Source organism: Panthera pardus, unplaced genomic scaffold, assembly GCF_024362965.1.
Source record: "Panthera pardus isolate Hobbes unplaced genomic scaffold, ASM2436296v1 HiC_scaffold_13, whole genome shotgun sequence".
In the NCBI taxonomy this organism is placed as follows: domain Eukaryota; kingdom Metazoa; phylum Chordata; class Mammalia; order Carnivora; family Felidae; genus Panthera; species Panthera pardus.
Window position 1 is genome coordinate 159,818,915 of NW_026526688.1, and position 12,625 is coordinate 159,831,539.

General features: G+C 41.0%; 1 protein-coding gene across 4 annotated transcripts in view; it reads right to left on the reverse strand.

Moving 5' to 3' along the window:
* Nucleotides 1-12,625, reverse strand: part of CRACD (capping protein inhibiting regulator of actin dynamics) — a 114,755-nt gene that overhangs the window by 29,649 nt on the left and 72,481 nt on the right. Inside the window, exons 1-2 of one of the 4 annotated variants that reach the window (XM_019469382.2) lie at nucleotides 5,718-5,823; nucleotides 3,720-3,741 (exon numbers count right to left, since the gene is read on the reverse strand). The exons of 1 other annotated variant lie outside the window; for it this stretch is intronic. In XM_019469382.2, the coding sequence (XP_019324927.2) occupies nucleotides 3,720-3,741; nucleotides 5,718-5,815 (120 nt within the window). In that variant the 5' untranslated portion in view covers nucleotides 5,816-5,823. Of the gene's footprint in view, nucleotides 1-3,719; nucleotides 3,761-5,717; nucleotides 5,854-12,625 lie in introns of those variants that run through there. 2 more of the 4 variants (XM_019469393.2, XM_019469377.2) reach the window with 2 other exon arrangements.

Sequence of the window (12,625 nt, forward strand, 5' to 3'; positions counted from 1 at the left end):
AATCCACCCACTCGTGCCCAGCTCCCCCTCAGCCTTGCATGGTGGACGGTGAGGTTGCAGAGACATGGAAGAGGTGAGCCCCAGACTCCCCTCCCCACACCCCCAGGGCACCCCGGCATGCCAAGTCAGGAGCACAGAAAGACAGAGGACTTGTATATGATCTGCCGGTATTTCAGCCTGAGCCTGGATCCCCGGGCACCACAGAGAAGGAGCACACACCAAAAGCCCGAGTTCAGCCACTGAAGAACAGCTGAGCAGCCTAATAGGGTTTTGGGGAGGAGAAGGCTAAAAAAGGGTGTCTTCTCAAAACAAGTTTAGCAGGAAGCAGCAGTTAGTATCTACTCTCTAAGCAGATCAATAAGCAGGCACGGTTAGAGCAGCCGATGGAGTTAGACAAGAGGACACGGAGTAACAAAGTCACAGGCCCAGCTTACTCTGCTCATCTGTGGGTGAGGGATAGGGACCTGGTGATATGGTTCCTGCATCCTAGTGAAAGCTTCAGCAGGAGTTCCCTCTGGGATTCCCAGCCCAGCCTTTGGTTTACCAGTTATCCCTTCTCTAGGAGTGCTGGCCAGGAGCTAGAAAGTGTTCTTTTAGTGTTCTTTTAGTGCTGGCCAGGAGCTAGAAAGTGTTCCCCTTAGACTGAGACTTCCTGTTGTCAGGGTCTGCCATCTCTCAATGCTCCTGAACGACTAAGATGAGGGTATTTCTTCTGGTTATAATAGAAAGAACAATTGTTTAATGAGCTCCCAAGGAGAACCTGGCGTAACAGTCTAATGCCAGTTAGTTAGGATTTTTTTGCCACCATCACCAAAAAAGAATATGCTGATATTTTTCTTCAAAAGGGCACTTTAAAAAATACTGATGTTGGTCCACCCTGACGCTTATGAGACAAACAACCATATGACAAAATGTAACTGCAGTCTTGATGGAAATAAATTCCAAAGATGGGATGGCTATTGTGGTAACCAGTGAAAAAGCTAAGAGGAAATGGAAAAATGAAATAGATGGAAAGAGAGCAGGAGAAATAGGGTACAGAGGACAAAGCTGGGAAATGGAGGGAATGATGTTGAGAAATGAAGTAGAGAATGAAATACAAGAGGCAAGAGGAAGGTGCAGGCACAGAGGAATCGCATCAGGAGAGGGGTGTGGGCCTGGCTGCAGACACAAGAGCTGAGAGTGGCGAGGAAGGGAGGGAAGAAAAGAGGGAGGGAGGCAATGAGAATGTGTGTGTGTATGAAAGGGATGATTTATGTCACAGATATGTTCATCCTGGCAAAAGAAACACAATGCTGTTGCCTTTGAGAATAACAATGTGCATTTCTGTGAAGCCGCTGATTTAAAATCCTTCTAGAAAAAATAAATTCAGACTGTAGCTGGGAGCTTAGGGGGATGGAGAAGGGGAGGACCCAAGTCATCAAAGAAATACTGGCTACATTTAGGGACGGGGCTGTAGCCTCTCTGTCCAGACAAAGGACTGTTTCACAGACACCCCTGTAGCTGTCAGGGATGAGACCATAGGACGAGACCAGGGTAGGACTTCGGGTCCAAGGCCATGGAGATCGATCCTCAGGTTCTCAAGGCCAAGACTCCTGCACCTGCGTGTTTCCCTTCCCTGCAGTTCCTGCTCCAAATGCTTCCTTCAGGGGACTCAAAGGAGACAGGTGTCGAGACACTGTGTGATTTATTGACAATTAAAAGGTGACTGCTAAAACCTATTTGGCAATCTCAAGTGTCATGTGACTGGACTATAAGGATCACTGTGACTTTTTTGTGACTTTAACTCTGCCCACTATTCAGACATTGTCATGAGAGGAACTTTGATAGAAGCAGTCACTGAAAACCAGACTGTGCAGATGGAGGTTGCCCTTATAAACTACTACCACTCCCTCCACCTTTTTCTAACACCCACGGGCTCTTTATATACACTACAATTACAACCAGAGAGAAGAGAACACTGTGCCTATCCTAACATCCATGCTGCTTGTGGCTGTGAATGGGGTTACTGTTAGGACTGGAATGTGAGCTGAAAGGGACTATATTTTATTCATTCAAATTGAGCCATTTTGTTGTAATATGGAATGCCAAAGAATGATGTTATAGGAATGCACATCCATATTTATGAGGCTTTTTCCTATGGTGTGGAAATTCCAAGCACATCATATTCTGCAGCTCTCACACTGCCAGTATTTAGATTCCCCCAGATTTTTCACAGCTATCCTCAGACCGTGTCTGTGAGAACAAAGCAGAGGAAGAATTAAGTTGCTGTCTCCTTGAGTGAACTACAGATACACCCATAGTTAAAATGAATTTTTAAAAAGAGGCAAAAGACATCTGCTCTACGCAGAAGTGGCTAGACCGGGTATTTATTCTTTGTGTCCTTGACAGCTGCATAAGGTGTCAAAATCCTCAAACATAGGACACTTGGGCATTTTTTAAGTGAAATCCAGCTTAGCAGGAGACAGCAGCTACTTAAAATGGAGGCTTTCCCTCCTGAGCTAAATAAATGGTCTGTGGATTAACAGAGTTATTGGCATTTTCTGACAAAGGTGTGGTATAATTCTAAAAATCACCTGCAGGCTTAGACTAGGATGTTCCTGCCCAAGTTTTATCATCGGTTGTTACACTTCACAGCCTGGTCTGATCTGAAATAAACAGGCACCTCCCTGATCCATGCTCTGGGCAGCTGTAAAGAACATCAAGGTCATTGCAGTCCAAATGCAACAAAGTGTGAAGCTTACCAAACCACTCCATGCTATAGCAGGTAAGCAGTGATTTCGCATAGATGGCAGATTTTAAGAACTGGAGGAGCCAGATCATCCAGCATAGTCATCCCCTTATTTTTCAGATGGGGAAAATGAGAGTCAGAGAGGTTAAATGACTTCACTGCAGGCCACACAGCCAGGTGGTGGTGGAGGCTTGGCACAGGCTTTTTTTTTTTCACCCACTAGCCATGAGACAACTGACATTTATGTGTAGGATCTTCAAAAAGGGCACCATTGTTGTTTTTGTCCCTATAACTGTCCTGTATATTAGAATTTGTTCTCCCTAGAAACATGTACTATTTTTATACTAAAAAAAAAAAAGTAATTTTTCTATTAAAGGTTCAATCATTTGTCACAGAAATTTTGGCAGGTGATAGATTCATTCAGAATAGATTTATTCAGAAAAGTGCAGGCTGATTTATGCTGCATTCAGTCCTGCTGTACTCAACAGAGAGATACAAACTGCCAAGAGCAACACCGGAGCAACAGCAGCCTAGCTGGGATGACCACATGTGGACACTAGAGGGCAACCTTTCCAAACACAGTCAGTGTAGGCACGGTTGTTTCCAAGGGCCAGGAAGTTTCCTAGGCCAGAGAAAAATGTTTTTTGTTTTTTGTTTTTCTAAATGGCATTCCAAGAGAAATATCATTTTAAAAGAATGTCTTAATAATGGTGGCTAATCAGCTTGCCAGGACATCTACTGTCAAATAGGTGTTATCCATAACTTTTTTCTCTGTTTTTCATAAACATACATACATACACAAAGACAATTTCAGACATAAAAAACATACATGCCTCTGACATAACTAAACACCCTCATTCCATGCTGGAGTCTAAGAGGGGGAGGTCTTTTATGCTGCTGACTAAGCATCAATACCAGCATAACGTTGTCATGGAAAAATGCAAAGCATTCATGCAAGTTAATAAAGTCAACTACTATTTCTATGACTTACCAGGAACATACTGCTTAGTCGACTGAAAAATAAAGCACAGTCTTTTGGGGGTGATACAATTAAATCTTATGTTACTCCAAAAATCACATTTTCTATGATAATGGCCCCCCATTTCCCTCCTCAAAGAGCAAAGCGTCTTTTAAAAAAATATGTAACAATTGAGCTGTAGGGCAAACTGTGAATCTATACAGCAGAAGCAAAATTAGGCAGACCTCATAGGAGCAGATATTGTCCAAAGGAGATCACTCCGATTAGTTATTCTGCTTTACTCACAGCTTTCTTCCTGTTGTTAAAAGAACTGTTGCTTCAGGGAAGTTGGTTGTTTTACATTTTAATTGTGAGATCCAATTATTTAAACTTGTGCCTTACAGTGTTAATAGTAATAAGAGGCACTCACACATTTTTTTATTGAGTTTCAGTAGTGCAGAATTGCATACATTTTATAACTCCAAATCCATTCCTGGAGTGGCAACGGCATGTGGTGTGATGTTAGAACAGACATCATTTAAGACAACACACTATTATCAAATTTTTAAAGGACTCCTCGCAAGCCCTTATCAAGTACACCTGTTTCATGGACTGAACGCTGTAAGTCACTCCTCTTGGAAAGGGGATATTATGAGCCAGGGGTTCAGAACTTCTTAAGAATAATATTCCAGGAATCAAAAGACTTCAAGAAGGAAAGGTGAGGGGGGGTAGCGTCAAGGTTTTCTTTGGCAATTACTATCCCTTTCTCTTCTCCAACCTGTGCGAAGTGACAGCTTCCTTTTTCTTCTCAGGCTATAAAACATGCAGCAGCATAGCCAGCAAGAACTAAAGACGGAACCTGGTTAGGAAATGCTAGAATCTGAAGGAAGCGCCTAGGTTAGCTCTGAGGGCAAGATGATGGCCTTGGGCAGTGGTTGGCAGTAGGTATAAAGATCTAGGCAAGTCTGGGTGTGGTTCTAGGGTGTGGACTATTTCCCCATCTGCCATATGCTATATTCAGCTGAGTGTGTGTGGATATGTAACCAAACACAGGTCACAAAATGCATACCTAATGTTCAGTAGAAACAAAAACATTTCAAGAAAATAGAAAATTTCCTTTGAGTATAATGCTTCATTGTATCGGCAGCTATTCAAGTCAGCTGTTCCTTTTTTTTTTTCTCTTTCATTCATTTATACATTTGTTATTATTGTAGACTTACAGACAGATGGAAACCAGCAAACCCGGAGTCCCCCGTTCATAATCTGGATCGCCTCCAGGCCTTCCCATCTCAAAGAAGTGCTTGCTTAGGCGCATCTGTCGGGGGAGTGAATGCTACCAAGCTATCAGGCAAACCTGCATGGTCAGATCCCGGGTGTCTTTGCTCCCCTTGCTTTTTCTGGATTTCTCATGATCTCAATCACATTTAGTGAATAATTATTTTATTATTTTTCAATTATTAAGGAGTTGCCACCTGAGTCCATTTTGTGTAGAAAAAGTTGCTGGGCTCTGCAGTGTGAACAGGAGGGAGGTTTAAGAGCTTCCTGGCATTCTTCCAAGATACAGTAGCTCAGGGCGAGCCAGATTTACAGATAGAGCAAATAACAGAGTCTCACCATTCACTGTCCAAGGATGGATACCTGCTGTGCATGCCCTCAGCTCACAGTCAACCCTGTGCTCAGGATTATGGCCAAGACTTAATGGTTGCTTTTCCAACTCTCCCCTCCCTCCATGTCCTACAGCTGATCTTGGGTACCTGTCCTCATGATATGAACTTAAAAGTGAAGGAACAGCTTGAGAGAAAAGGAGAGGGGATGTTATGCAGGTGGGTACAATGGTGACAATATACCTCTCACAGGTGGATGGAAGGTTTCCTGAGAACAGAATCAGGTTTGAGAAAGCAAAAATTCTCACCAGAAGCTCCTCTGGATCTCCCGATCCATTATTCAAGGCCACTCTGGGGATTCTCCCACTTCCCACCATAGCTGGGGCCCCTCCTATGGCTCTGACTTTCCAACCTCAAGCTGTCTTACCTGAAGAGTTTTGACTTTGCCCAGGATGTTGTCCTGTGACATTGCTTGAACTGTCTGCTCACTTTCTGCTCCCCCATCAGGGATAAAAATACTGTCATGGGAAAAGGCCCGGGTTCCCATAGAATAGTTGAAGGACCTGGAATGCAAATCATGTGCTTCGTTTTATTAGGATGATAATATTTCTTTTGGCAATTCAATTTCCTGTTCCTCCTCATTTAGAGGACTCCACCCACAACCTGTCTTATTCAGAAAGCACTTCCAGCATTGTGTCCTGTTCTGCTAAGGGTCAGCCAAGTAGCTTGGGTAGACGAAAGGGTCTCACAGAAATAAGGGAGCATGTGTCCAACACAATATTTTAGAGCCACTCAGGGAGAGAACTCAAAGACAGATATCTACTTGCATAGGACCCAGGACATAAGGCACTGCAGGAATTTTAACTGGAGGAGCCTATGTCCCGGTGAGCTGTCACTATCAGTTTTCCCCCAGTAAGTCCTATCAACCAGCACTTTTTAAGTAACGTGCAGATCTAGAAGTTAGAGGCAAGAGATTCCTTTTTTTGGACTACAATCAAACTGTTAGAAAGATACATACATCTAAAACTAAGACTTGACAAAGATTAGAACTGCTCGTAGGGACTACACGTATAGTCTCTAGGGCTAGACTCTTTACGAGAAAGGTGTCTTAGGGCAATTTTGATGACCTTCATGGACTGTGAGCAGCTTATAAGTGGTAGGTATCCAACGATAAATGCTTTTCAGTTAAAGGGTCACACTTTAACAAGTCCAGACTTCCCAGGCAGAATCACACACTCTCTGTAAGGCAAGGCAGGTACATTTCCATGATTCCAGGCCCATGGGCAGACTCCCCCTTTCCCTCCTCAGGAAGGGGTCCCACCTGGAGGTGTTATCAGTGACCAAGTGCCAGCACTGGGGGAAAGGCGCCTCCAGCTGGTGCTCTTAAACTGAATTACAGAAATGGAGCAGGCAGGGTCCTGACCAAATCTAGACTGAACTGGGAAGACTGGGTACCAAATTGTATCTTCTAATTTGCCAGATTACAGGCAGCATGGTAAAAAAGCATATGAGGTTTAGAAACAGAAGACTTGGGTGTAAGCCTCCTGGCTGTGTGATCTTTGTCAAGAATAAGAACAAGAACAAGAACAAGAATAAGAATAAAGAATAAGAATAAAAATAATAGCCAAGATCAACCCTCACCTTAGTGAAAAACTGTGCCAAGAGCTTTGCTTTCATTATTTCAACACCAATCCCTTGTTACAGATGAAACTCAGGGGGTAAATCATCTTATCTAAAGTCGTCCAAACAGAAGTAGTAGAGGAAATGAATTCAGAGCTACTGAGTATAGTCCTTCACCAGCCAGCTAAATGTCTTAAAGCAGTGAAAGGTCTCAGCATCTTCCCTCCCATAAGTGAAATGGGGTGTGGGTGGGCCAGTGGGAGAGGAAGACAGGATGCAAATGACACGTGGGCTGGAATAGGGGAGGATTAGAGATGTTAAACAGCCAGAAGAATCGGTAAGCTTTCAGCCAAATAACACCACATACTGTAAAGCAGGAATCCACTCTATAAAATATGAGGCACTGTTTAGGATATGAATATGGAAAGAATTAAATAGATCATTATTTCCCTGTCTTCAGAGACTCTGTGACCTGTGTTACAAAATGAACATCCAGGTTTACCTAAAGAAGCTACGAAATAAACTTTTCATTTAAAGAATCAAATCTTTTAATATTCTATCTAAATGTCTCTCTCAGATCCCTGGCTATGACTCAGGTGAGAGAAGAGGTAACTGACTTCATTTCTATTTAGTGTATTTGCAGATGGATTATATTTATATATGCATGCTTTCAGACACTCTTACAAAACATCTATACACAAGTCCATTTTAGAAGCTTCATAAATGTTTACTAATGACCAACAGTTGTGTGGCCAACGTTACCTTGGTGTTAGGCCAAGTCCCATTCCAGTTTCTAAGTCAACCCTGACTGAATCATGAACTTCATCTCCTCGATCCCACTGTTTTTCCAAGTAGGCTGAGCAGTGACACTCTCCTACTTTCTGTGTTGCCCCAAATGTTCCTTGTTGCCAACCATGCTTTAATGTCCACCCATTCCCCACTTTCAGATAATCATACTGAAAAACGGAAAATGAACAGTAACAACAGCAGTAGTAGTAATTACAGAAAGAGAGGTAGTCACAATGGTAATATTAATACTGGCTAATTTTATCAAGCCCTTCTTGCTATGTCCCTTGCATGTGTGCTAACCTCTTTAGTAGAACATCTAAGTCCTTTTTTTATTTATTTATTTATTTTGAGAGAGAGAGAGAGAATGAGCATGAGTGGGGGAGGGGGAGAGAGAGAGAGACAGAGAGAGAGAGAGAGAGAGAGAGAGAGAGAGAGAGAGAGAGAGAGAATTCCAAGCAGGCTCTGCACTGTTAGCACAGAGCCTGACGCGGGGCTCAAACTCACGAACCATGAGATCATGACCTGAGCCAAAATCAAGAGTCAGGCACTTAACCTACTGAGCCACCCAGGCACCCCTAAGTCCTTTTATTATGTAATATTTAAGCCTTATGTGGTGGGCACTATTATTAAGCCTATTTACAGATGAGGAAACTAAGGCTTGAAGATAGGGGGTGATTTGCTATAAATTAAGTGACTATGTATATCTGGATCTGTTTCTGGCCTGGTTTCCCTTGGTCTACTTATCTATTTTTATAGCAATAATCCCACACTGTCTTAATTACTATAGCCTTTTAATGAGTCTTGGAATCTAGTAGTTTAAGTTCTCTAGCTTTTTTTTTCCTCAAGATGGCTATTCTTATCTCTGCATTTCTACACAAATTTACACACACACACAGAGTCCAACACACTCCTAGAATTACTTTCATGACGTCATTAGATCTACAGATAAATTTTGGGATAACTAACGTCTTTATAATATTTGATCTTTTAATCCCTGAACATCAGATACCCCTTTGTTTAGATCCCTCTTACTTTCTCTTAATAATGTTTTGTAGTTTTGTGTGTAGAAATCTTATACATATTGATAGATTTATTCCTACATATTTGATGTTTCTGAATTGACTATAAATGGTGTATATAGGTTAACATTTTTATTTTCTAATGGTTTACTGGTATAATATTAAAATATAATTAGTCTTTGTATATTGTTCTTAAAGCTAAATTTATTAATTATAATAATATGACTTGATTCTTTTGGGTTTTCTATGAATACAAGCAGGTTGCCTATGACAAAAGGCAGTTTTATTTCATTATTACTTTTTAAAGTTTATTTATTTATTTTGAAGGAGTGAGCATGTGAGTGTGACCAGGGTAGAGTCAGAAAACCAGGGAGAGAGAGAATCCCAAACAGGCCCCACACTCAGCACAGAGCCCAACATGGGGCTCCATCCCATGACTATGAGACTATGACCCATGCAGAAACCAAGACTCAGATGCCCAACTGACTGAGCCACCCAGGTGGAAGGATTTTAAATCCATCCTTCTTTTTTTCCTTCCTTCTTTCTTGCCTTCCCTCTCTCCCTACCCCCCCACCTTCCTTCCTCCCTGCCTTTCTTTTTTTTTTTGTCACAGTGAATTAGCTAGAACTTCACACAAAGTTGAACAGAAGTTGTGATGGTGGACTTTGACATGTTCTCAAACTAAGCAAAAACGTATTCAATATTTTACCATTAAGTTATGGTGTTACCTATAAAATTTTTGTAAGTTATATTACTGCTTCTTTGAAAAGACAGGCAGTCTATCATCTTTTTTATTTTAAATTTATTTACATTCAAGTTAGTTAATATACAGTATAGTATTGGTTTCAGGAGTAGAACCCAGTGATTCATCACTTACATATAATACCCAGTGCTCATCTCAACAAGTGCCCTCCTTAATTCCCATCACCCATTTAACCCATCCCCCCCACCTACGTCTCCTCTAGAAACCCCAGTTTGTTCTCTGTATTTAAGAGTCTCTTATGGTTTTCTTCCCTCTCTGTTTTTATCTTATTTTTACTTCCCTTCCCCTATGTTTATCTATTGTGTTTTGTTAATTCAACATATGAGTGAAATCATATGCTATTTGTCTTACTCTGCCTGACTTATTTCACTTAGTATAATACACTCTAGTTTCATTCACATTGTTGCAAATGGCAAGATTTCATTCTTTTTGATCGCTGAGTATCATTCCACTGTATATATATACCACATGATCTTTATCCATTCATCAGTCAATGGACATTTGGGCTCTTTCATAATTTGGCAATTGTTGATAATGTTGCTATAGACATTGGGGTGCATGTGCCCTTTGAAATCAGCATTTTTGTATCATTTGTATAAAAGCCTAGTGGTGCAACTGCTGGGTTGTAAGGTAGTTGAAGACAGTAAGGTACTGGCACAAAAACAGACACATGGATCAATGGAACAGAACAGAGAACCCAGAAATGGGCCCACAAATGTATGGCCAACTAATCTTCAACAAAGCAGGAAAGAGTATCCAATGGAAAAAAGTCTCTTTAGCAAATGGTGCTGAGAAAACTGAACAGCGACATGCAGAAGAATGAAGCTGGACCACTTTCTCACACCATACAAAAAATAAATTCAAAATGGATGAAAGACCTAAATGTGAAACAGGAAACCATCAAAATCCTAGAGGAGAAAACAGGCAACAACCTCTTTGGCCTCAGCTGCAGCAGCTTCTTACTAGACAGGTCTCTGGATGCAAGGGAAACAAAAGCAAAAATGAACTATTGGGACCTCATCAAGATAAAAAGCTTCTGCACTGCAAGGCAATGGATGGAATGGGAGAAGATATTTACAAATGACATATCAGATAAAGGGTTAGTATCCAAAATCTATAAAGAACTTATCAAACTCAACACCCCAAAAAACAAATAATTCAGTGAAGAAATGGGCAGAAGACATGAATAGACACTTGTCCAAAGAAGACATCCAGATGGCTAACAGACACACGAAAAGATGTTCAACATCACTCATCATCAGAGAAAGACAAATCAAAGCCACAAAGAGATGCCACTTATCAGAATGGCTAAAACTGACAACTCAGGCAACAACAGATGTTGGCGAGGATGTGGAGAGAGGGAACACTTTTGCCCTGTTGATGGGAATGCAAACTGGTACAGCCACTCTGGAAAACAGTATGGAGGTTCCTCAAAAAATATCATCTTTTATTTATAGCTGATACTAAGGTTTTTCCCTTTGCCTTGGTTGATAGCAGTTTTACTCTGCTGTGGGCAGGTATGGATTTCCTCTACTTTATCCAGCTGGGGATATATAGTAATTTCTTAAACCTGTTGCTTGGTGTCTTTCATCACTTTTGGAAAATTCTAAGCCACTATTCCTTCAAATATTGCTTCTACTCCCTTTTTCCTTTATTTCCCCACCCCCTGATTTCTCTAACGTTAGAATGCTTCCCTATGAGCCATATGCCCTTATGCTATTTTCTGTACCTGTCATTCTTTTTACTCAATATGATTCAGTCTGGATTTTTCTACAGAACTTGCCTTCAGGTCATTAATTCTCTCTCTGTGTCAAATCTGTTAAAATTACCTATTGAGTGCTTAATTTCAGTAGCATTTTTCACATCTAGATTTCCATTTGATTCTTTTTAATGGATTCTAGTTGTCTGGTAAAATTCTCTATCTTGTCAATTATTCAACTGAATATATTAATCACAATTATTTAAGTATCTCTATCTGAATCTTCAATATCTTTATCACCTGTGGGTCTACTTCTATTATTTTGTTTTCCTCATAGTCTGATTCTCAGCTGCCTGGTAATTTTTTTATTGAATTCTATATATCATGAATGAAACATTGTAGAGGCTGGGTTCTCTCTTTCCAGAGAGGTTTCACCCACTCCTTCAGCCATCGGCAGAGGAGCAGACCACCTGAATCCAATCAGGGACTGAGCTGATCATGGCTAGGAAGCAACCTTTGTAAGGCTCAGACTACTTCTGCTTTTCCCCACTTCTAGGGTATAGGCCTCCTGTTGTCCCAACTGACAGCCTGGATTGCTTCCTAAGGTCCCCCTCCTTGCTAGTCCCTAAATCCCAATTTTCATCTTTCCAACACCACAGAATGTCTGCCTTACCTTTCAGCCTCTATTTCTGTTCAGCTTTATCAACAAATTTGTCAAAAGGAAAACTGTTGCCCAGATTTAGATTCATTCTTCTGAGTTTCTCTTCCCTTGAGCATTTCAGCCCCTTAAGTCCTGGCTATCTTGGCAGCCTCAAACTCCAATTATTGTATTCCAGGCTCCAGGAGATTGCCTACAGCTCTGTTGCCTTCTCTTCCTCTTGCCAGTCACCCTCCAGCTTCTTGGTCTCTTGCTCTCTCCCAACAGTCAATGCTCACAGGAGAGAAGCAATATGCAGAAAGTTGGGCTCATCTCAGTGGGCTTCCATTCTCTCCAGGAACTCATTGTTCAAGTCTGGTGCACTAGAAGCAATATGATGTCTTCAAACAGATGTCTTTGTTTTAATATTCTATCTGTATTTCTTGTTGTTCTTGGTGGGAGTTCTGATTTGCTACAAGCTACTTCATCACAGCCAGAAGTAGAAATGATTAAATAACTTTTTGATATTAAATTTCTACATTTGTCAGAACCTACTTATTTATATGGCCTTTACTCTTGAGGGGATTACTTTTCAAAGTGACCAAAAATATTTCTACCTTTTTCTTCTTATATCTGGTTTTTGTCCTATTGTAAAGCTCTGAGAAGAAACAGTGGAGGAGAATGGTACCTGGTTTATTTAGTTACATGGATGAACACTCTCTTCTAAATATTTGTTTACATAATGCAAATCAACATTAAATCCTTGGTAATCTGTATAATTCAAAATCTTTGGTAAACATGGTTACCA